The sequence below is a fragment of the Trichogramma pretiosum genome, unplaced genomic scaffold, assembly GCF_000599845.2.
Source record: "Trichogramma pretiosum strain Unisexual culture from Peru unplaced genomic scaffold, Tpre_2.0 scaffold77, whole genome shotgun sequence".
Lineage (NCBI taxonomy): Eukaryota > Metazoa > Arthropoda > Insecta > Hymenoptera > Trichogrammatidae > Trichogramma > Trichogramma pretiosum.
In genome coordinates, this window is record NW_019641667.1 from 327,066 (window position 1) to 351,647 (window position 24,582).

At 39.3% G+C, this 24,582-nt stretch overlaps 7 protein-coding genes across 10 annotated transcripts; 3 read left to right on the top strand and 4 right to left on the bottom strand.

The window, feature by feature from the left end:
* Positions 1-45: 45 nt before the first annotated feature.
* Positions 46-3,532, bottom strand: LOC106648529 (retinol dehydrogenase 11-like). The gene is made up of 6 exons (XM_014365469.2): positions 3,017-3,532; positions 1,815-1,896; positions 1,406-1,710; positions 1,091-1,210; positions 777-990; positions 46-476 (listed from the first exon to the last, which is right to left on the bottom strand). The coding sequence occupies exons 1-6, from the start codon at positions 3,132-3,134 to the stop codon at positions 326-328; spliced, it is 990 nt and encodes a 329-aa protein (XP_014220955.1). The 5' UTR covers positions 3,135-3,532; the 3' UTR covers positions 46-325.
* A 997-nt stretch (positions 3,533-4,529) lies between these two features.
* Positions 4,530-7,238, top strand: LOC106648621 (cytochrome P450 302a1, mitochondrial). Its single transcript, XM_014365650.2, has 8 exons — positions 4,530-5,242; positions 5,323-5,563; positions 5,656-5,831; positions 5,904-6,108; positions 6,193-6,352; positions 6,425-6,673; positions 6,747-6,959; positions 7,046-7,238. The coding sequence occupies exons 1-8, from the start codon at positions 4,993-4,995 to the stop codon at positions 7,157-7,159; spliced, it is 1,608 nt and encodes a 535-aa protein (XP_014221136.1). The 5' UTR covers positions 4,530-4,992; the 3' UTR covers positions 7,160-7,238.
* Positions 7,185-9,540, bottom strand: LOC106648622 (26S proteasome regulatory subunit 7). The gene is made up of 6 exons (XM_014365651.2): positions 8,960-9,540; positions 8,829-8,866; positions 8,258-8,740; positions 8,018-8,182; positions 7,778-7,944; positions 7,185-7,698 (listed from the first exon to the last, which is right to left on the bottom strand). Exons 1-6 carry the CDS (start codon positions 9,030-9,032, stop codon positions 7,320-7,322), a joined length of 1,305 nt encoding a protein of 434 aa, XP_014221137.1. The 5' UTR covers positions 9,033-9,540; the 3' UTR covers positions 7,185-7,319.
* A 181-nt stretch (positions 9,541-9,721) lies between these two features.
* On the top strand, positions 9,722-12,383 carry LOC106648623 (TATA-box-binding protein 1). Of its 4 annotated transcripts, none has more exons than XM_014365652.2 (6): positions 9,722-9,738; positions 10,294-10,629; positions 10,794-10,933; positions 11,005-11,248; positions 11,325-11,523; positions 11,879-12,383. In XM_014365652.2, exons 2-6 carry the CDS (start codon positions 10,318-10,320, stop codon positions 11,953-11,955), a joined length of 972 nt encoding a protein of 323 aa, XP_014221138.1. In that variant the 5' UTR covers positions 9,722-9,738; positions 10,294-10,317; the 3' UTR covers positions 11,956-12,383. The 4 variants fall into 4 exon arrangements, with proteins under 4 accessions (XP_014221138.1, XP_014221141.1, XP_014221139.1 ...); XM_014365655.2 differs by lacking the exon at positions 9,722-9,738 and adding an exon at positions 10,026-10,124 and having other exon boundaries at positions 11,879-12,382; XM_014365653.2 differs by lacking the exon at positions 9,722-9,738 and adding an exon at positions 10,052-10,192.
* Positions 12,384-19,383: 7,000 nt separating this feature from the next.
* Positions 19,384-20,922, bottom strand: LOC106648467 (GDP-D-glucose phosphorylase 1). Its single transcript, XM_014365390.1, has 5 exons — positions 20,517-20,922; positions 20,159-20,439; positions 19,989-20,091; positions 19,601-19,913; positions 19,384-19,526 (listed from the first exon to the last, which is right to left on the bottom strand). The coding sequence occupies exons 1-5, from the start codon at positions 20,718-20,720 to the stop codon at positions 19,384-19,386; spliced, it is 1,044 nt and encodes a 347-aa protein (XP_014220876.1). The 5' UTR covers positions 20,721-20,922.
* Positions 20,923-21,035: 113 nt separating this feature from the next.
* LOC106648537 (palmitoyltransferase ZDHHC7) lies at positions 21,036-23,157 on the top strand. Its single transcript, XM_014365483.2, has 4 exons — positions 21,036-21,750; positions 21,832-22,110; positions 22,183-22,341; positions 22,424-23,157. Exons 1-4 carry the CDS (start codon positions 21,623-21,625, stop codon positions 22,692-22,694), a joined length of 837 nt encoding a protein of 278 aa, XP_014220969.1. The 5' UTR covers positions 21,036-21,622; the 3' UTR covers positions 22,695-23,157.
* Positions 23,158-23,359: 202 nt separating this feature from the next.
* LOC106648554 (eukaryotic translation initiation factor 3 subunit K) lies at positions 23,360-24,473 on the bottom strand. The gene is made up of 4 exons (XM_014365510.2): positions 24,285-24,473; positions 23,954-24,173; positions 23,640-23,868; positions 23,360-23,565 (listed from the first exon to the last, which is right to left on the bottom strand). Exons 1-4 carry the CDS (start codon positions 24,335-24,337, stop codon positions 23,408-23,410), a joined length of 660 nt encoding a protein of 219 aa, XP_014220996.1. The 5' UTR covers positions 24,338-24,473; the 3' UTR covers positions 23,360-23,407.
* Positions 24,474-24,582: the final 109 nt, after the last annotated feature.

The following is a 24,582-nucleotide window of genomic DNA, read 5'->3' on the forward strand; positions in this document are numbered from 1 at the left end:
CGGCGTCACCGATTCGGCGCATGCGGTAAAAAATTACAACCAAGGTGTAATATAACACTTTTTATTATCATATCGAAACGAGTACAAGAATAGCTCTTATTGATTACGAAGAGTAGGGTAGTAATTTATATGTACTTTTACAGCTAATACTGGCTTATTTCTCTTTTACCGTGTGTGCGCGTGTATATGCATGCGCGCGCGGGGCCTCTTATAGACGCGTACATAATACACGCGTGTGCGTTATTCATTAACGAACGATCGCTCGGTCGCAGTAGTGATTATATAATACAGTATTTATAAAGTGATATTCGTCGCTTCTTTTCGTTCAGGCCAGCTCCTGGGACTCGATAGCTCTCAGCAGATCCGTCAGCTTTTTCTCCTGCGGCAGCGAGACGAGCTTCAGGCTCTCCATCCACAGTCGCTCGGCGTCCTCGAGGTTGTCGACGTTCGACGCTGGGGCCGACACTCTGCACTCTCTGCACGCGCAAGATGAAAAAAGAAAAATGTGATTTAACCCAAGTACCTTGGAAAACGATTAATTTATGATTAAACTGTCGGGCGCGTCGAGACACATCCCCTGACGCGGCCCTCAATTAGTCTCTTTTCGTTATAACGTCTTGATTCCCCCTGCGCGGACCACCCGAAAGGTCGATTTATCGTTTCGCGGTCGGTAACAATGAGCGCACCGCTCCAGAAAGACAGAGAGAGATGAAAAGCGGTGACAGCCGCCACATAAGCCGCGGAATTATAAAAGAGAGAGACGACTATATACTGACTTGTAGTAGAGGCCGGTCTCCTTGGCGGCCTCCTCGTCGCAGGCGCAGTGTATGCTGGTCTGCGCGCCCAGCTCCGGCGTCTTGATGAACGGCCTCAGCAGCGAGAACAGAAACCGAGTGCCCGGGAAGAATGAATTATCCAGATGCCGGCCGAGCTCCGTGGCAATTACGCCGGGGTGCAGCGAGTAGCTCGTTATGCCCTTGATCTTCGACTCTGTATGGAGTACCAAAGGACACAAAGTATATAATACTTGATACGGGCGCAGATTATACTTTCACTCTGAATAATTTATTTATTTTTTTAATTTACGTACCTTCTAATTTACGAGCTAATTCCTTGGTGAACAGGATGTTGGCCAATTTGCTCTGCTCGTAAGCCCGCAGAGGTGTGTACGACTTGTCCAAATTGATGTCGTCGAAGTACATGCGACCTCCTGCGCGCGTACGTACGTAAGTGTGTAATGCAAAAAAAAAAAAAAGACGCAAATCATTCGACTCGATCTCGTACAGCACAACTCGCATGAATAATTAAACATCTCTCGGATTTATATTCGATGCGTTTTTTATACGATTAGGCAAAAAGAGAGAGAGAGATGCAATGCGTTACGTAACGATGCTGCTGCACTTACGTATGTGGGCCATGGAGGAGACGTTGATGACGCGGCAACCGGGCGCCGAGTCCCTCATTTTCGGGAGCAGCAGCATGGTGAGCAGGAAGTGGCCCAGATGATTGGATTGGAGCTGGAGCTCGTAGCCGTCCTCGGTGCGCTCGTGCGGGCACATCATCACCCCTGCGTTGTTGATGAGCACGTGGATCTTGGCCTCGGAGGCGGCCAGCTTCTTGGCGCACTCGCGCACGCTCTTGAGGCTGCACAGGTTGAGCTTGCAGATCACGAGCTCGCCGGGCTCGCCCTTGAATTGCTCGCGATCGGGTCTGTCGAGACGACGACGACGATTTATTATTGTTACAGTTTTTTTCGTGTTGATCGACTGATTGGCTTATAACGATGAAAAATGAGCGCAGTGGAAAATACTCACTTGGACGGAGGCGTCTTTTTCAGCTCCTCGACGGCCGCCTGCGCCTTTTCTATATTTCTGCAGGCTAAAATGACCCTGGCACCTGCACAAATGAATCATCGTCATCATCATCATCAGCGTCACGATCCGAGGAGCAATTAAATCAGGCATGCCAATTACAAATGATTATATTGAGCGCCGCGATTTCAGCGGAGTCACGGCGATCCGCCGTAATACTACGGTGCCGTAAACCAAAATATATACACGTGCTTGGCCAAAGAGATCGAAACGATTACCGATCTTCGAAGTGTATCATTGAGATCGATGATTATTTAATTTTAATCCGATATGCGAAGGTGTAAAATCAGTGGCTTTAATAGATTGTCATTTAAAGGCAATTAAATTGCTGTTACGAAAAGTCATTTACGATGCGAAAGGGCCGATAAAGTAGAAAACTCGAAGGGCCCTATTTACGCTGCGAATATATCGAGCTAGTGCGTGCGTGGAGCGATCTCGCTCCTACCGACGCATAAATTATGCTCCGTTTGTCACATAAAAACTTTTTTCACTAGTTCTCTCGTGGCGGCGAAAGTTTCGGGTCGGCGTGGATAAAAATGCAAATCAATCCCAGAAATCGAACGGTTCCGATCGTAAACCGATCTCACGAGTTCCGAAATCGGAACGTGTTGTGTACAAACCGCGAATACATAACGAGGAAAAATCGTCGAGTACGCTGCTGATTCGCGCGTGTGTATATAATTATTGGAGGACGCTAAAAAAAAAGGAAAAAAAGAATAAAAAGAAAAACACAGCGAGATTATAGCGTCACGGTGCATGATCCGCGTGTGTCGCCTGTTGTTTTATATAAATCGACGAAGTCTCTTGGTATAAAACAGTCAGCTCTACACATGCATATAAGACAAAGTGTGCCAAAGACACTCGACGTGGACGTAACTGTGAATTCCTAGAAAGTATTTTGTCTATATGTACATATAGACACCCGTTGACACTAGACGCGACGAGTAGCAAGTACAAATGTATATACACTGTGGATGGGTATGTATACATCCTGCTACTGCTGCTGTCTGCAAAGGCTACTGAACTTGGGGAGCAGCGATCGAGGCATGCAGCAGCAGCAAAGTAAAAGGTCAGGGGCGCGAACGCGACTCGGTATATTACGATGAAATGCACACTGTCTGCTGGGCTTTTATAACTATACTCACCTCTCCTGTAGAGATCGCGGGCCGTCTCCTTGCCGATGCCGCTGTTGGCCCCGGTGATGACGATCGTCTTGCCGATGAGCCTGGCCTTACTTTGACAGGTCGCGCTGAACGGCCACATGTTGATTCTATTGTATATACAGTACGTTTAAAGGGAAGAGAATGTGAGCCGCGCGTCACTCGCGTCGGTGGCTTGTATCGACGCTACTATACTGCTAACTGCAACGATTCTATATCTAAAAATACTATACGACGCAGCTAGCTATAATGTACGATATTATTATGGACGCGGTGCGTCGGTGTTGGCTGCGATGCGTCGAGTAACACGCGGCACATCGCACTGAGAGACTATATAATACGATGCTGACTGCGGGGCTCGTGCTCGCCAGGCAGAAGAGTCGTGCGCGCCGATTATATGCCGCACCGCGAGCTATATGGAGAGTAGTGTCCGCCGTTATTATATATATACTTCGGAATGTCAGCTGTGCGCCGAGCTGTCGATATATGGTGCGTATACTTTCCTGTATGTGTATGCTGTAAGTTTAAAAAATGTCCTATACCACTGTGAGAGAGAAATTTTTACTTCACGCGCTGTCAACGATGTATTTAAATGCTATATACGTTAATATAGGAGTGGTATAGCGGAGGCTGCACGGGCCTTTACGAATATTCGATCCGCTGAACCGGTTACGTATCGACCACGGTGTGCTCCGAAACATACGATTGCACCTGCTGGATAAACCAGTTGCTGCGCACGGAGCGGACACATCCTCGTGAATAAAAGCTCAAGGGCTAGGTCCTTTCTTCTTTTTCCCCTTTTTTCCTTCTGTCGGACTGCGAAAGACGCGCTGCGCAGCGATCGACTGCTGCGGTCTCTCGCACGATACTCGATGTTTGCAGTACATGATGCACCGACCGAGTTAAACACAACTTGACTCCACGACAAAACATGAAACATTATATTATAATTGGCATATATATAAGCGAGGAAGCGGCGCAATCGCGGCAGCTCGAGATAAGCTCTCGCTTTAATTCGCCGCGTGCGTTATTTTCCATCGACGCGACGCGACGCACCTGCGAGTGCGATCACTTGCCGGTTGCGAATTTTGACACTTTTATATATAAATATATATATAAAACACGAGATCGAAATCGGCGCGCGGTCCGGAGCGTGCTAGCGGCTACCAAATGGCCCCTCCACGCGCTTCGAACGAATCGAAGCAGTTCTATATATCTGCTCCGCGTGACGCATAGGATAGGTATAGAGAGAGGTGTACTATACGACGACAAAACGAATAATATGTATCTCCGATTCTCCGATGTATGCTACATAAGCATGACGTAGCTGCGAACGAGGCGCCCCGCATTATAACCACTTCTCGGGCTCGCATAGACACGCACACGCACACACACACGCGTGCAAAAGTCGGAGCACGTTTATACACGCGTGTGTGTACGTATACATGCGCGAACGCGAGCGGCTGCTATATTATGTATGTATAACATCGCATGCTCTCTTCGCATCCAGCCGGAATCGCGCGTATCGTTCTAGAAGCTTTTTCGAAGCGTTGCCTACTCTCTCTCGATCAAGACCTATTGAGAGACGACAGATCAGTTCGTGTCGCGGCCAGCTGATATACAGCAGTTCTGAATTTTCCTTCGCCCGCCTATGACAATTGTCATCTCTAACGTATGAGATCTTTAGACCAGTGCATTCACATACAGAGACACGAGTGCAGTCGTGTTTTTATACTTCTACTTGTGCGCGAGTGTCGGTGTGCGATATACATGTGACGTTACGTAGATTGTATACACTGTGACAAGCGCGGCGGCGAAAACACGTGCACACGACTTTTAGCTCGCGCGCGCGCGCGCGCAAGTTGCATCATTTGGAACAACGACGACTGCTGCAGACGAGCTGGCTCGATTCTCGCCTGTGAATCGTCTCGTGTATTTTTTTATTATTTAAAAGGACGATTATGATCAAGTACGCGACTAGGTTGGAGGACAAGTTGGCGCGTTGCGTCGAGCTGCAAAGGCGACTTCGGCTCGGATGCGAATTCTGCACGTCGACCACCGGTACCACTCCTGCTGCTGCTGCTGCTGCTGCTGGCGATGACAGCGGCAACACCGTCAGCGGCTGCAGCGAACCAAAGCCGTTCGAGGACATACCCGGCCCCAAGTCACTGCCGTGGATCGGCACCCTCTACAAGTACATACCCTATATCGGTAAGTAATATAACATAAATATATCAAAAAGCTATAAGTAAAAGATCGATCGTCACACTCGAAGCTTCGATTTCTTCAAGGCGAGTACAGTTTTAAAAAGCTGCACAAAAATGGCATGATGAAGCTGTGCGATTACGGACCGCTGGTCAAGGAGGAAATAGTCCCGGGCGAGCCGATCGTCTGGGTCTATCAGCCCGACGACATCGCCGAGGTGTTCAAGGCCGACTCGGGCCGCCATCCGGAGCGACGCAGCCATCGAGCCCTCTACAAGTATCGCACGGACAGGCGGCACGTCTACAATACCGGCGGCCTGTTACCCACGTGAGTGCAGCGGATAATTAATTAATTACATATACGATTTTCTTTGAACGATCCCGAGTGACGAGTGTCTCGTTTACGTATATAATGCGTAGAAACGGCGACGACTGGTGGAAGCTGAGAAAGGAATTCCAGAAGGATCTGAGCAAGCCGCAGACGGTGCTGCAGTACATCGAGGACACGGACAGCGCCGTCAACGAGTTCTCGAGGGTCTGCGAGAAAAACGACTACGAGGACGCGCTGCCTCTCCTCTCGCGACTCTTTCTCGAGCGTGAGTTGTCTTTATCGATTTCGTTGGATTGTAATTTGATTTTTTTTCTTATTTTCGTAATCACCCCCGCAGTGACGTGCCGAGTCGCCTTCGATCTCAAGGTCAACTGCTTCTCCGACGAGGAGATGAGGCCGGACTCGATGAGCTCGAGGCTGATCAACGCGGCGCTGACGACGAACTCGGTGATACTGACGCTGGACAACGGACCGAGGCTCTGGCGTTACTTCAACACGCCCAAGTACAGAAAATTGATCAAGTCGCAGATGTACATGGAAAGGTATAATAGCGAACGATTCTTTCGATGCTTCTCCGCAAACTTTTATTGTACTACTAATAATATGATACTTGGCTTTACTACTAGTATCGCGGAGAAATTCGTGACGGAGAAGATGGAACGAATGAAGCAGGAAAACCCAGGCGAGAGATCGTCGTTGCTCGAGATATACCTAAAGAATCCGAATTTAGATAAGAAAGACGTGATCGGCATGGCCTGCGACATGCTGCTGGCTGGAATCGATACCGTGAGTAACATTTTGTTTGTCGCGTATTTTGGAGGGCTTATTCAATTGGAGACTTTTTCTGTGTGTTTTCAGACGGCGTATACGTCGGCCTTTTTACTTTATCATCTGGCACAAAATCGCATGGCCCAGGAGAGATTGTACTTCGAGTCGGCGAAACTGATGGAAGCCACCAACAACGTCATCACCGCGGACACTTTGAAGAACGCCGTGTATACCAAAGCTGTGATAAAAGAAACAATGAGACTGAATCCGATTTCCGTGGGCGTTGGACGAATCCTGCAAACCGATCTCGTTCTCAACGGTTACCTGGTTAAAAAAGGAGTGAGTATACATACGTTGCCCGAACGTTTTCGGAATTTCAAACTAATTCAAGCGATTTGTTGACTCGATGTAGACGAACGTAGTGACCCAGAACCAAGTGTCGTGTCGATTGTCCGACTTCTTCGAGTCCCCGAACGACTTCGTGCCCGAGAGATGGCTGAGAGATCGAAACGCGACCGGACAAGCCAAGATACATCCGTATCTGGTGCTGCCTTTTGGACACGGGCCTAGATCTTGTATCGCTCGAAGACTCGCCGAGCAGCACATGCAAATACTTTTGCTGCGAGTAAGCACGACTCTACTAATTCACTGCTTTTAGCGGAGATGTGGGGCAGCTCGTTTAAAATGACTTATTTATTTATTATGTTTCAGACGTGTAAAAACTTGAAATTCGAGTGGCTGGGTGATCATAATTTAGATGTAGATTCGCTGCTTATCAATAAGCCAAGCAGTGCGATCAATTTACTTTTTCATCGACGTTTGTGAGGTGAAAATAAAATAAGCCGTAATATTGTTCCTTAAAAATCATCATCTGTAATATCTCGAATAAATGTTATTACAATATTTTATGTATTATAATAATTAAAAATAATTATTAACTTCGTTCTTAAACTTAAGTTTGTTTGTTTTTTTTTCATTCAAAATTTTAATTGTAAGCCATGTACTTGGGTGTGGCCGAGAACTTGGCGTAAGATTTGATAACTTTAGTAACTGCCTCGAGGAAGTCTTTCTCGGTGGCGACCTTGCGCCTAGCCCTGATGGCAAACATACCAGCTTCTGTACAAACCGAATGAATTTCCGCGCCCGTGCTATTCGGGCAGAGACGGGCGAGCAGCTCGAAACGAATGTCGCGTTCGATGCTCATCGGGCGCGCGTGAATCTTGAAAATATGTGTACGACCTTCCAGGTCTGGCAAACCGAATTCGATTTTACGATCTAAACGTCCGGGTCTCATTAGAGCCGGGTCAAGAGTGTCTGGACGATTCGTTGCCATAAGAACTTTAATGTTTCCTCGTGGATCGAATCTGAGAAAAATTCAATAACATTAATTGATGAGTTATGCATTGAAAAGATAAACACTTTCAAAGTGTTTCAAATGCTTACCCATCTAGCTGATTAATTAATTCAAGCATAGTTCTTTGTACTTCATTATCACCACCAGCACCGTCGTCAAACCTAGCCCCACCAATAGCATCAATTTCATCAAAGAAAATAAGGCAAGCTTTTTTACTTCTTGCCATTTCAAAAAGTTCTCTCACCATCCTTGCACCCTGTTTACAATTGATAAATAGATAATACGTTGAAATATGAATTTTTGGGAAGATTGTAAAATTTGATACACACCTCTCCAACATACTTTTGAACTAACTCTGAACCAATTACACGAATAAAGCAGGCATCTGTTCTATTAGCAACTGCTCTTGCACAAAGAGTTTTACCAGTGCCAGGAGGACCGAATAACAACACTCCTTTTGGTGGCTCAATACCCAAATTAACAAACTTTTCTGGCTGTAATATGAATTTAAAGTTATAGAATTGAGGAATAAAGTAAATCAAATTTGTTTCAAATCAATCTCAACTTACGTGAAGTAAAGGAGTTTCTACAACTTCTCTCAACTTTTCAATTTGCTCCTTGCAACCTCCAACATCACTATACGTAACGTCAGGCTTTTCTTCTACCTGCATCATTGTTACAGTGGGATCGATTTTGGGAGGTAGAGGTATATGAATTTGATACTTGTTGCGATCCACACCAACTCTCATACCTTCTTCAATATCTGTAGGGGCGACAGAGTCTGCCAGATCAACCACAAATTTGGCAAACTGTTTGACATTAATAATATACTTGGGATCATCAGTGTCAGCATTGATGATTTTTGTACACCGAGCAACTTGTAAAGGTTGCTCATTTTGTAGGGTCTGCTTATCCGCAGCTAAATCCCACAGAGCAGGAGGCGCAAGACCTGTGTCAGATTCTTTAATACCAGTGAGCTCGTTAACCTGCTTGATAATGGTTTGAATATCTTCTTCAACAGCTTTAATGGGCTTTGTGTATTGCCCTTGCCCCTGTATAATAATAACAAAGAAGTTACAATTATTTATCACAGACTAGCAAAAGTATTGCGTTATTGTCAAAAATATTTCAAAAACTCACGTATGTTTTAAGTAAAGCTATATCACCTTCGTCGAGAGCTGTGAAATAAAAAAAAACAATAAAGCCAGTTATTTCGTGATGATGCGAGATGTGTCACGTCAATAATAAGTTCAATCGCAACAAGCCCTTACGTTTGATTTCTTTTTCTTCTTTCTCCTCCTCGTTCTTAACTTTACGCATATCATCCCCGAGATGGTCTGGCATCTTGATGAGATTTTATTTTTCGTTCAATTGAAAATATTGACGGAGAAAATTCAAGATGCACTTGGAGCGAAACAGTCAAATATTTAGGCAGCACGCAAGGTTATGTTTACGACGAGAGGCGATTACTAGCGAAAAACTCGAATCCAACCCGTGAACACGCAGAAGTTACCAAGACAAGCTTCGTCTGCTTACTTGCGAATTTCGTGCGAGAAACGGTCGCGAAAGATGTAATGTAGATAGCGCGTCGCGTCGGATACTCGCTGAAAAAATTATTAAAATCGATTTCTTTATCATTGATAGAATAATGAAATTATTTTGGAATAGGTCGGTCCTTATGATAAAGAAGTCTTTTCTTTTTATCAAGAAATCAAAACTGCCAAATTGTTTTTTTTAAATGCGTAGAAGCGCTACCGACATCGAATTTTTACGAATGGAAAAGTTTTCACGGTCGCGATTAAAACCGAAAAAAAAAAATAATAAGAATGTCAGCTTCTCTGTTATTTACGCAGGCTGCAACTGCGCGCGTACGGCTAATGAATGTGAATCTGACTTGATATCTACCGAGATATCTCGCCTCTATATATTTTATTAGTAAATAGAGAGCGGCTCGTTCAAGCGGTTGTCAATGCTTTTTGAGCCGCGAAGGACACCTTCAAACTCTTCAAGGCCTCGGCCGCTCCGGTCAACGGTCATAATTGTTCGCGAGGTCAGTGACCCGTCACGTGCATAATATTCGCTGTAAAGGCATTTATTTATATCATCTCTGGTATGAACGTCTGAAACAATTTTTTAAATTACTCCACCTAGTAAAAAATATCAATTCGATGTGTTTACGTGCGTGAGATACGACTTTGTTGGTTAGATGTTTCTTTATCTCGTGTGCTGGCGGCGGCATTATATCGTGAGCCTCGAATTGAACCGCTTCTTCGGGCTTGTGCGCAGCACGTGTATAAGTATTACTATATATATTATTTTTCGACGGCTGCGCCATCTCCCAACCATTGGATTTTACACAACCTCGGAGCGGCAGTAGTACAACGCGCTTCATCGAGCTCAAAGCTGAGCAAGCGCCTGTTGTAAACTGTTATAAAGGTTCGGTTTTTTACGATTAAACAACACGAACTGGGTGCGGATTCGAAATTCAATCTCAAATCTCTCGAGTTCGATCTTCGTTCTATATCGAGTGCAGTGATAGAAAATCCTTTGGTTATCTCTTCAATTTTCACTGAATATCCTTTTTTTTTCGCTTCTGCTTTCACAGAGGTGGAACACTAATATAACCAAAATGGATCAAATGTTACCAAGCCCCGGATTCAGTATACCCAGTATTGGTACACCTCTGCATCAACCAGACGACGATCAGCAAATTTTACCCACTGCCTTGCAACAGCAACAAGATGTACCACAGTTGCAACCTCAACCGAGCACCGATGGCTTGCAGCAATCACAGCAGCAACAACATCAACCGCCACACTTACAAATGTCTTCGATGCAGAGTCCAATGCCAGCCGGCATGATGACACCCCATAAATCTATTTTTGGCATGGGGACTTTTTCAAATAATCCACATGCCATGATGCAGCCACAAACACCGATTGTAAGTATTATTTTATTTGTTATTGCTATTTACCATGAGACAGCTACAGCATTGTATGTACACGCATCAAATTTGTGGCGTAGTAGCATTGGTCTTGTTTACATTTGTTTGCTGCTGTTAAAAGATTGATTTGCATTGGTTTATACAATTTATTTACTTTTTAGCACAGCTTAATGTCACCTATGCTACCATCGTCTATGTCAGGAGTAGCTCCTATGTCACCGATGGGACCTGGATTACATGGACCTATGACACCCATGACACCTGTGACCCCAGCTGATCCTACTACTCTCCCACAGTTACAGTAAGAGTTTTTTTTTAATAAAAATTATATGTAATTTTGCTATTGATTTTAATGCAAATTAAAAATTTCAGGAATATTGTATCTACAGTGAACTTAAGCTGTAAACTAGATTTAAAAAAAATTGCTCTGCATGCTAGAAATGCAGAATATAATCCAAAACGCTTTGCTGCCGTTATCATGAGGATTCGAGAACCCAGAACTACTGCTCTTATTTTCACTAGCGGGAAGATGGTCTGTACAGGAGCTAAAAGTGAAGAAGATTCACGTCTGGCTGCTCGGAAATATGCAAGAATTATTCAAAAATTAGGCTTTCCGGTAAGCATTTTTGTTTTTTTACCTTTCTACTACTAACATTTATCAATATAACAAAATAACTTTTTTTTATTTACAGGCTAAATTTTTAGACTTCAAAATTCAAAATATTGTTGGAAGTTGTGATGTCAAATTTCCTATCAGGTTAGAAGGATTAGTTCTAACACATGGTCAATTCTCCTCATATGAGCCAGAATTATTTCCTGGTCTTATTTACCGTATGGTAAAACCTCGAATTGTGTTACTGATCTTTGTGTCTGGAAAAGTTGTATTAACAGGTACGGAATCTACAGTTTTAAATTGCAAAGGTAGAAGGCTTAGATTGAAAATTGCTGTACAGTAAAAATTGTTATGTTTGCTAAAATAGGTGCTTTGGAGTCACACAATAGTGTTGTCTGTTATAAATCATAGTACTTTTAATTATATTCATTTACAAAAATTATTATTAGTGCAGTAAAAGTATATTAGTAGTCTTATTATATTAGTATATTTTATAACAGAAAACACTAATGTATGACTCCAAAGCACCTATTGTGGTGAACATAGCAAGTTTTATTACAGGCCTTCACTCTGTGTTATAATATTAAATTACAAATAGAATAAAAAATGATAAAAATTTATAAATTATTGCAGGAGCCAAAGTGAGACAAGAAATCTATGAAGCCTTTGATAATATTTATCCAATTTTAAAAAGCTTCAAGAAACAGTGATATTTATTTTTACATGAAAAACTTCAAATAGGTCAGATCTCTCATGAGTTGGATAAAAAGTCGATTATTTTTGAAAACCGATGTGCTCATGTGTGTATATATTTTATACCATTAATAGAAAAAATTTCTAATAGTATTCGTGGAAAAAAATCCACGTTACATCAGCAGCTAACATTGATCGCTCTCATCGGGAGATAAAGGAGAAATTATTAGTAAAATATAAAACATTTAAAAATCGTTTACGATTATTCGTACGATATCATGGCGTTGAATAGTGAATACAACGTTTTGTAAATAGAAGTATTTTTATAAGCTCGCGCTGTAATTATTTTAGACTGTAATTTCATTTTAAACTAGTGTGAACTCGTTATAATTATCATTGTGTACAGAAAATCTATTTGTTTACTAAATAATCAAACAGAAAATTTTTATCATTACGTTTTTTTATAAACAGTAAGTAGATAGTATGAATTATTAATACAACAATTACATTATTTCAATAAAAATTACACTTGTTTTAAAATCTTAAACATCTGTTTTTTATTTTACCGATGATGGTCCATTCCTTATTTTTTTTGGTTATCAAAACTTTCATTGGATTTTAATTTATGATCCGTTAACTACCTTTGTTCAATTAAGTTTTATGCATTGTTGAAACTTGTAATAATTTAATACTTGAGAACTTAGATTGTCTCTCCCAAAGACTTAGCTTATTACTAAAATAAAATTTTTTTTCTCTTATCGAGGTAATAAATACATGATGCTCGATCTTTAATTTAACATGAGGGATTTATCAATGAAAAAATCAAAAATCTCTTTTTTTATTAATTTTTTATAATGACGCATTATATATCTTCCTTCGCCTCCTCCGCGGCGGTTTCGTCGCCGTCGCTGCAAGAGGCTGCAGCTGCTGCTGTCCACTTGTAGCCGCATCAGCAGGCGGCACCCCCGAGCGAGCAGATTCACCATCAGCCGCAGCAGTTGTACTTGAATCTCAATTTGTATCTCCATCATCAGATACCGCACACAGTCAGTACTTATTTATAAATGTCCAATGGTATGTTATTGGACCATTGATTCATTGTTTTAGCTGCAGCATCGCGAAATTACGGAATGTAATTCACGATTTCCGTAGAATATTTTAAACTTTAATATAAGATTGATATTTTTAAATAAAAATAGGTAGGATTTTCTGACGATTTAATGCGTACAATTTATAGTGCCTTGCGAGCGGCAGCAAATCAAGCATGAAATTCGAAGAAAAATTCAAATGATTTTTACGTTCGAATTCAAAAATTGAGTAGAAATTATTTTTTATTGTTTATGACAATGATATTTTAATTATAAAATCAAATAAATTCAATTCAAAAAGAAAAATCGATGTTACAATTTTATTGCGTTTTGCATAAATGTAAATAACCAAAATTAGTATTCGTAAAACTTTGGTTAAAATACAGCATAAAATAAAAAGATATCTGTAAATAGGGTATCTGCATGAAAAAAAATCATTGAAATAATTACGTTATAGTAAAATATACGTATCAAGGAATGTGGGAGTAAAAAAATAAACCATTTTTCGGCTTCTTTCGCTCCCTAGGCACGTAATATACTATTTTTTGATACATCGTTGGAAATAATGCTTATAAATGGAAAATTTAAGGGAAAATTGTTAAATATTAATGTTTGTTTGGTTTACTTGGACTACTTACTCTAGATCCATATGGTCAACTAATTTTCAAAAGTGATTATCGGATTTGCAAATCAAGTACATTGTCACTTTTTCAATCTAAGCACTTTGTATTTTGTATTTATTTCCAGCTGTACACTATTAATTATACAAGTACAAGTAATACTACACTACTGACTACAAAGTACACAAGCGTGATTATTATTAATGTAAGACTAGCACAGATCATTATATAGCATATATATACGGATCTATTGGTCCGATGATCGTTGAATCGAATTGTACATAAGTTGTTGAAATTGAAAACGGAAATTTTAAATAACTTAAATCGTGGGTGTTTGCATCGTAAGAGTTTTTCACACAGGCGCCGCTCAGCCGATAACGGCCCTCATCGGTTTCGAAAAATTTAGTAAATCTGTCTTCCTGATATTTTGCGCACTCTACAAGGAAATCTTCCGATTGCGTGGATTTTCCATCCAGTTCGATTTTAACCAGATACTTGCCGACCGTGAAGGGTTCATCTTTTTCATTTACTTCAACCACGCTTTTGACGGTCAGAAATCCTTCACCTTCCGGCAAGTTGTAGATAACTCGTGAACGCCCCAAATCCTCAACACTGATGTTGGCCGAAAACCAGTCGATCTCTTTGTTGCCGAGCTTGAACTGCGTACATTTCATTGTAGTTTCGTTCCGCCGAGCGCATATGCCGATCAATCCGTTAGCCAATGAAATCAAAGGTGAGTGCACATCTTCGATACGAGTTAAATTTTGTCTTTGACCTGTAAAAAATGTCACACGAATGTTAATAGAATTTTCGAAAAGTGAAACGTGTTTCTTTTTCAATTACCATTTGGCTGAATAAGGGCTACGGCCATCAATTTTTTTCCGATTGAATGGGAACTTGGTGATTCGATAAACAAATAGCCTTTGTCCTTTGACAATGGAACAATAAGAGGCTCGACCAAGACATCTTCGGGGTAAGTGAACAATGTATCTACTGGCGAAACAACTCCTTCAGCGTCGATCGTTGATCTATAAACTTTTCCCATGTCAGCTGACAAAACTTCAAACTCATCTTCTCCTTTGAGATATCTCAGTTTGAAGAATTTCTCATAACCACTATTGCTACCAGCAGAAAAATCTAACCGCTGTCTTTCGTAATCATTTATACTCATAATTAGCCGATCTAGATCTTCCGAAAGTTCGGTTGTTTTCACTTTGCAATTGGAAAAATTGACGATACTGAATCGCAAGTGAGACGTGTCGAAGGACTTGTTATAGAACATAAACGGGGTAAATTTCCTTTCGAACCAACGCACGATTGCTCGATCTTTGCCAAGCGGTTCGATTGCAATGAGATTCGTTAGGATGGTGCCGCCGGATTCGGAGCGCAGCGTGATGTTGCACTTGGTATCTTCCCCGTTAATATAATTATTTTGATATAAAGTACATTCCCTCTTCGTTTCCTCGATGCCCCAGGCACAAAGGGCGTAACAGATGGTGGTATTTTCGACGCCACTTTCACTCAACACTAAATCATTTTCACCCAAGATGCGGAAGGACATTCCGACAGCTAACTTTGTTAAAGGTGAAACTGAACCGACAATGATTGTGCTGCATAGAGCCGCGAAGATGGTGCAAAACGTCCAGAATGTCGACATCGTTGCTGATACTACAATATAATATAATGTACGAGCTGCTCTTGGCTCGTTGCTAGCCAAAACGATACTGAAGTCTTATGCTTTATTCTCGTCTGCATTGTGCATGCGTGTTGGGTTCAAAATTAAAAAGTGAAATTAGTGAGATGCTGCCCAGATGTAGTTGATTGCTTGTGGTTGTATGTTGTTCCAAATGCGAAGAAACTCTCTTTTTTATTTCTCTCTAATCGTTATTCAGAATTTTCCAAAAACTTGTAATAACTAGATCTAAAAAAGCGAGGTAGTTCTAATATAAAAAAAACTATTGAGATGCAGTTATAAAAAAGAGATTTTCTTCGTACGCACCGTCGATGTATACGTGTTGAGTTTAAAGTTAGAAAGTGAAATTAACGAGAAGCTGCTCAAATGAAGTTGCTTGCTTGTAATTGTCCGTACGCACTTTCACACAACTTATCCGGACGTTCCGGAGTAGTGTGGCTCTTGGACTATACCCAAGAGATATCCAAGACCGTTGCGACGTATGCCTCTCGTGGACTTCCCGAGTACATGCACTTCTCTTGGACTAACCAGAGAAATCATAATCGCAAAGAAAGTTAGATCGTTGAGGTCAGTAAAGTTAGCACCAAGAAGTTAGCATTATTCGTCTTCTTACTTTTGCCCGTCTCCCTCACCTACGCTTCTCGCATCGGCCGCTAGGTGGCCACGTCGCGGAAAGCCGCTCTGCACAAGTGATTTGTCCCCGCATAAGTTGTCTGGATCCGTGCAAATGTATCTAAGCAGCAGCATCTCGCCGGCCGAGCAGATCCTGATATAATATTTTTTCTGCTGCCGCTCCACCGGGATCGATTTTTCGAGCTCTTGCGGTCGCGATCGAACTGGCTGCAAATAAGTTGATCGCCTTTGGTCTGGACACAGATGCCGATGATGCCGTACCGTTGAGTAGGCTACGTGTTATCGTAAGGACCGAGCGAGGGTCCCACATAACTTCAAAGCTGCCAAGAAGTAGCAGCATGCCGTCTGATTTTATGATGAAAGCCTTAAACTAATACATAGGGTTTCGTAGTGGTGTTGATGAGCAGGTAAATCTCATGAAATTTTAATATTTTGCCATTTAAAAAAAAATTTTTTTTTCAAAGCACACTCGTAAAATTTTTTTTGGGGACTTACAACTGATTCAGAAACCTGAAAAAAATAGTGCCCATAAAATTTGGGTGAGGGCCTTCGAGGATTTAAAAAAGTACATGTTAAAGCTGAAGCTGATGAACCATATTTTATACCATATTGATGGACAATATTTGCTCCTAAATTTGGTTAAAATTTTAATTTTTTGACATTTAAAAAAAACCACATAGCGTCATCTTTTCCAAAATGTCGAAAACTAAAATGGGCAATATAAATTGCGCCATTCAAAGTAAAACTGTTGATGTGCATCGCAAAATTCGATTAAAATGCACTCAAAATCAACAATGGGCGCAGTCAAAGCCCATGTTTATATCGTATATAACTTTTTTACAAAACACGCACATAAAAAATAAGACATACCACTCGATTCTGCTACTCAAAAACTACTTTTCCCCATAATTTGGTGATGATTCATGGTGGGGCCTATTAAGATATTGGAATTATATATAAATATCATTAAAATACTAAAAATAGAGTTGAATTTTTCTGAAGAGAGTAGAAGGCGCGGGTAACGACGCACACCCGTCAGTGACATTTTTTTCGAAAGTATAGTTTCTAGAGATTGTTTGATGATGATTTGGATAAAAAAGCTCGATGGACCTATTGGGAATCTGAATTTGAAAATTAAAAATAGGATGCGTTGAATTTCAAAACGCATAGAAAACGACGTAAAATGCATTTTTTTATTAGAATTCAAGTTAGGATTCCGCCGGAAGTTGTTCTCATGAAAAGAAAAAGTTAAAAACTTAACATAAACAATCCGAGGAATGGTAATTTTTAGGTTTTTATACGAACATTGTGGGGTTAACACAAATATTAAAATTTCACGAGATTTACTCATATATTAAGATAAGATTCGAGTTAATGTCGATTTAGCAGTAGTATTTGAACGCGACACTAAAAATTACTGAAAAAAATTGACTGTTTGAACGTGTACCAGTACCACAGTAATTTTTCTATTGAAATCTAACATACAACATCACAAAGTACTCTTTTGAACGAGAAATCTAGAAAAAAAAAGACCTGCCTACGATTTTTTTAACGCCCTGTAGGTCGATTTGTGTACGCAAAATGCCCAGAAAATCGTCTTGATTTCAGCTGAACGAGGGATTTACGTACTTTCAATGGTATCAATATCAGAGTAATTTTTTTATTGAAATCTAACATACACCACCACAAAGCACTCATTTCAACGAATAATTTAAAAAAAATCGAGCTCTCTACGATTTTTTAACGCCCTGTAGTACGATTTGTGTACGCAAAATACCCAGAAAATAGTCTTGATTTTAGCTAAACGGGGGATTTAACGTACTTAAAATGGTATCTTCAAAACGACCTACAGGGCGTTAAAAAAATCGTAGAGAGGTCTTTTTTTTTAATTACTCGTTGAAAAGAGTACATTGAGATGGTGTATGTTAGATTTCGATAGAAAAATTACTGTGGTACTGGTACACGTTCAAACAGTCAATTTTTTTCAGTAATTTTTAGTGACGCGCTCAAATACTACTTGTAACTCGACATTAACTCGAATCTTATCTTAATATGTGTGGATTTAAAGAGGACAAAATTCTCAAGAAATTAAAAAAAAAGCGTCTCGATGCGATAAATCTAGCCCAAGATAGAAGCATTTGAAAATCGACAAAATTTCGATAATATTTTTTGTTGCGATAATTTTGTTGCCGAGTGTACTTACAAGGAGACCACCCCAGCTCCGGGTCATGGATTTGTTCCAAAATTTTTGGGGTCTCCTGGTGCCCAATACTGTGGCTCCCTGTGCTTAGTTTGATCTCATGGGCCTTAGGGCCCATTTTTAGAGGATTTTACACATTATAAAAAAATCATTGTTATTTTCTATACCTGCAGAGAAGTACTCAAACGAAAAAATGCATCGAACAAAAGTTTTAAAACTTTTCAAAGAATCTGCTTGAGTTTTTTTTCAAATTTGACGCGTTTTTTGTAGATTTTAGGACTTCTTAAGAGAGTGGTAGATGGTCCCAAAAATTCTGAAAAATTTAAGCAGATTCTTTGAAAAATTTTAAAACTTTTATTCGTTGCATTTTTTCATTTACTTTTATATCGGTATAGAAAATAAGAAAGATTTTTTTATAATGTGGAAAATCCTCTAAAAAATAAGGCCTAAGGCCTAAGGCCCATGATATCAAACTAAGCACATGGAGCTTTGGAGATATTGGGTACCAGGAGACCTCAAAAATTTTTCGGAACAAATCCATGGCCCGGAGGTGGGGTGGTCCACTTGTTAGTGCACCGAATAGGCCACCCGGGTGTACAAAGTATCGCCCGGGTGCTCAAAATACAGACCGAAAATCGAGCCATAATCCAATCGATTCGAGCTCGATTACAGCTCGATTTCGGGCTGGATTTCCAGCAAAAATCCAGCCATTCATTTTTAACAGGGGCAGTTACGCGCGCGCGTTTGAAAAAAAATAAAATCAGTAGAATTTCGCAACGCTAATAAATATTACGTATAATATTACAAGAGTACTATACAATGATCTACCACGCTTATGAATGTAAGTACGGCGTGCGAGAAAGCAACTAGATATAACCCCCTGACGCATTAATATTTCTTTAAAGATTTCAAAAATGTATCACATAATTACGTTTCGATTTATAATACTTTCTAACGTTACAACATTCGCTGATTTATTTTTAGCGAGTAATCAACTTATACGTGCTTCACAACAAGGGAGGGTAAAAACGTAAAGAAATGACCGATTTATAGATACTTTATCAACAAACTCGATACAATCGTTCATAGGTATACAAGAAGGTATAATTGGTATATATAATTGGTAGCATGTAAATCATCAAAATTAAAGTACAAGATTTTTTTATGAAAAAATAAATTTTTATTTAATAAGTTTTAACTAACATGAGTGTTTATTCAATCAATTCAAAAGGCTTAACTGATGAGATCTCCTCAATGTTGAGTTTTTCTTTGGCTAGGAACAATGCATTGGAAGTTGCATTGGATAGAGCTTGACAAAGATCATCTTCTGTTATTTCTTCATAAGCTTTTTCATCTAATGATAGAAAAATTTTGTTTAGATATTTTGTTTAATTCATATAACTAATAATGTTCAATTTATTTACTTACTTCTAATATTTATGTGACCAAAACATTCACAGGCAGCTATCAACAAATTTTCAGTATCTTTTACACCATAACAAGATTCCCTTGCCCAAATGTATGTGCGAATATCGTTGAATACTTGGTTTGTAGCATTTGTCTTTGCTCTTGTTATATAGATATTATATGGAATCTCATTAGTTTTCAATATTAAAACTATTTTGTACAAATAAGAAGTATATCTTTTGAAATCCTGATCAAAAGATGATAGCTGTATGCAAAATCCTTTGGCTGGAAAATTTTCTAGTATATACAAACAGCCAGTAAAATATTGTAATTCCTAGAACACATTCAATAAGTAAAATAAATTCTACAGACATTGGCATTTCATGAATAGTTTTCATTTGATACTTACAATGTGTTCTAATAACATTCGACTATTCAAGTAATAAAGATGCCAGTGTAAATGATTGACAGAAGCATTCGCACATAAACTGTTGAACAATACTTTCAAGTTTCTGTAATAATGAAAATTTATGAAATATTTTTAAAAATGATAAATGAATAATCAATCAAAATATTTACTCTGTTTTGCTAAGTAAGATGATATCTAAAGATTTCTTAATACTGTACAGAGTCACATGCTGTGGATGTTCATGAAATCTTTCTGTTATTATTAAGCTGTGACTCCATAGGATAGGGCTAACGTTGACAATTATAACGTCACTTCCATCTCCATTGCCAATGTCAAAAAGTATCTCTTTGTTGGATATTTTAGTGAAATTAAATTTATTTCCATCGAATGGTTGATTTATTGACATGATTTCCTCGGGTTTTCGCCTTTTGATTGCTCTATTCGTGTTCAACTTTAATTTAAAAAAATTCTTGATTCACTTTTTGCCTTAATCGATGATTTAAAGTTCTTTTTATCGGTGTACTTTACCTCGAGCATAAAGCCGTACTTCCCCTCGAGTTGTTTACTCTTTTGCGATCTCACCGAGTAGCGCAGTATGTTTTCATCGTCTTCGATTTGCTTCCACCTATCTTTGAGGCACTGATCGAAAAAAGACTCTTCGTTTTTACCAGTAGTTTGAACATTGAAATCTCTCTCCGAGTAGAAAAACCTCGTATTCCAATTGTCGTCCATTTAGTTATTGCTTTTTAGTCAATTTAACCTTAAAAATTGTTTATGCTGTCGATTAAACAAGTATCAAGACTTCAATCGGACGAAACTAATAGATTCAGTCCAAAAGTAGACTTCACATGGATAACTGACAGACGAATGTAAACAAACGAGAGTCCTGTGTTATCATTCCAAAAGCGGAGTAGCAAGCGATCCTTGCATCGTCGAATCGCAAGTGGTCAAGCGTGTGCGCATGTACACTGTCTTTCTGCAACGAGTCGCACCGCACACGGCACACGTCACGTATCGGCCGCGCAAAATACAGATATAGCAGACCATAAATTGTTGGGAATCGCAGCAGTCGGCGTGCGGCGTATACGACGATTACCTATATATCTATATACACGCGCAGAAAAAGAAAATAATTCGAGTGAATTTGATTCACCAGTCGCACCACGTATGTGTGTAGTGTGTACACAGCATAGGTTGAAAACACGCCCAATGCGAAATGTCTCAGTGGAGCGGAGCGACTGACAGACACACCGTAATCGGCACGATAGTGTCGTCGTCGTAATATTGTGCACGCGAATCGTGAAAAGTTGCAGGCGCGAGTGAAAGGACTTTAACCTGCGTCGCGAGCTACCGCGGTGTTTTCTCCTTTCGCGGGGGGGACAAGAGAAAAAAAAAGAAATCTGATTGCGATTGTTGATTTCTCGAATGTTGTTGCAACAACGCACACAGCCGTGAGCGCGCTTGTGTGGGTGTGCGCGTGTTGTGCGTGTGGGTGAATTGCTTTATCGCTGCGTCGATTATACAGCACCCGCGAGAGGTTGCGAGGTGCGCGATAATTACGATCAACGGGGTGTACGGATGAACGATGCGATTGTCGTCGACAATTACGAGAGTCGAGAATTCTTTTCTTATCGATGGTCAAAAGAACGATGTTCGTGCGCGATCCCTGCGGTATCGTTTGCATCGCTGTGACGTACATCGCCGTTTTTTATGCAGACTACGTCGTCGTCAGGTGGATCATACTCCACACGATGCAAGAGAGGTAAACACCTATACCTACGTATACCACGCTTGTTTACCATTCGTACACATTGACAGACTATATTGTAAAATTCATTTTCAGTCTATGGGGTGCATTCCATGCTGTCACCTTTAACACGGTGATTCTGTTGCTCACCCTGGCTCACTTGAAAGCTGTGTGCAGTGATCCCGGAGTCGTTCCATTGCCCCAAACGAGAATGGACTTTTCTGACATTCATACAGGAAGCTCTGGAGGAGACGAGAGCGATGAGCGGGATGACTGGACTGTATGCACGAGGTGCGAAACTTACAGGCCACCCAGAGCTCATCACTGCAGAATTTGCAAGAGGTGCATCAGACGAATGGATCATCATTGTCCATGGTAATTTATTTTATTGAGTATACCTATTATTAATCTATCTGTTCTACTAAAGTGTTTAACTGAATGTTATAGGATAAATAATTGTGTTGGAGAAAGGAATCAAAAGTATTTCTTACAATTCTTAGTATATGTAGGTGCTTTGTCTTTATATGCAATATGTTTGGTTCTTATGTCTTGGATGTTCGATTGTCCAAACTGCAGTAATGATATTACCATTAAACAAACTCGTTTGTGAGTATTTAATTTATATACTTATAAAAAAGATTCACTAAAGAAGTACCAATGTACTATAACAAAATTATCCTCTTTTCAGTTTACATTGTGGGATATTAGTCCTAGAGTCAGTTTTATTTGGAATGTTTGTGATAGCAATTTTGGTATACCAATTTCAAGCTATTTTTGAAGATGAAACAGCCATTGATAAAATACAAGGAAATCGAAGTCATACTAAACGTAAAAGTGCATTTAAATTATTGGCGCAAGTATGTGGTAAAAGTCATCCTTTGTTGTGGCTGCTTCCTTGCCAGAGAACACCAAAATATTTCTACAGAAAAGAAGATCCTCTGCTTGATCATCAAGTTTAATCAACTCTATAGAATTTTTAATTTGTTATTTTTTTTTTATACATTCAGTTTTAAAATATTCCCAATGATGTTTACCACTAAGTATTTTATTAGAACATTACAGATTAAATCAAAAAGTTGAGTTTATGTGTAAAGAATTAAATTAATTTATAGATTACTTTTATACTATATTAAAAAAAACAGTATTACCAATAGATCACCATGAAAGAAATATTTTCTTTGAACTACTAAAAAAATAAGAAATCAAGAAAGCAGAATCGTATTTCTGATGTAAAAATTGAATGCGCTTTATTCAAGCATTACTATTTTCTTAAATTTTTACCAAAAAATAATGTCAAGACAAATAAGTTGCAAAGCTATTCCATCATATTTTATATATCCTTAAAAACAGAGTTAAAAGTAACTCATTTTCAATTATGAAAATAAAAAAAGCATCTTTTTCAAAGATAAATACTTTTTAATTAAATTTTGTGAACTATTTAAACAATAAAATTAAGAAGAGAAACGCTAGTTAAAATATTTTCAATGTAAAATATAATATGATTCTATTGAATCTGTAACTACAAAAAATCTTGATGAAAATGAAAAACATAACTTTCAATATTGTTTACTATGCATATGACATTCAATGAAGAATAGTTTAGGTTAATGACAATGAAATAATGTGATATTTATCAAACTTTTGTTATTAAGTGTAAATAAACATAATAAAATTACAAGCATGCAGCCATCAAATTAGCTACATTATCAAAATCAATTTTCTCCGTAATATTTTTGGTTTTAATGTTTTCATCTTGATTGGCAATGAAAATAATTCCTTCTCCTTGTTCCTTCCAGCCATACTTTTTGATCCATTGCTTCAATACTGCATCTGCAATGACAAACGTTGATTTTTAAAAAAATTTCATAGCAAAAACTTATAAATTAAAAAAAAAAACAACTTACCATTGACTTCAAGTTTGCCACCTAACAGTTCAATTAACAATGATTTGTGAATGGTTTGGAATGTAATACCAACAACATGGCATACAAACTTCCTGATTGAATCATGGAAGCCAGTGATTTTGTGAATTAATCCAGACATTCTTTCAATTTGATCCCAAGCTCTCTGGAATTCACATTCTTCGAGCATATTTGATAATTGAATTATGCAAGCGATATCTTCGTCTTTCATCTGCAAGTTATCAAACAAAAATATATTTAGTAATTTTCATTTGTTTTTAGGCACTTCAATTTTTACTTTCAAAACAAATACTTACGATTCTCTCGTTCAGCAGACACTTGCACAAAACAAAATCTGTGTGTGGCAGGTTGGTCAAGGCTTTCAAAAGAATCATGCAAGTGATGTCTTTGTCGAACTGAGTTGGGTTGAACTGGAATAGCTTCAATACAGCTAAGTTAGCATCCAGATCGTAGGCATTCTCTTTAACTTGAAGTTCCACATACTCAGTCAAGAAGGGCAGGTTTTCTGGATTGTACCTAACAAATAATATCACGCGGTGAGTTTGACAGAAATTGTTAACATTTTCAAATATAGCCTGTCACATATATAAATAAAAATAAACAAGGTAATCTTCAAAACCCACTTACCTTTCAATTCCCTTCAATTTTTCAGCAAGCTGGGCTTTCATAGCATCAACCATGATTGTTCTTTAATTAATTATACTTTATAGTAAGAATAATAAAATATTTTTTAAACAAAGTCTACCAGACGATGTATACGCAAGAAGATAAAGGTTATACCGTACGCCCGGAGAATTGATGAACGTGTTCTCGTCGGCATTATTTAGCGTCGGCACCTGACCTCTGTTAGACTACTGCAGAACTATATCATCTATAAAATTATCAAAAAAAAAAAAAAAAATACTCGTCGTATATTTTGATCTGC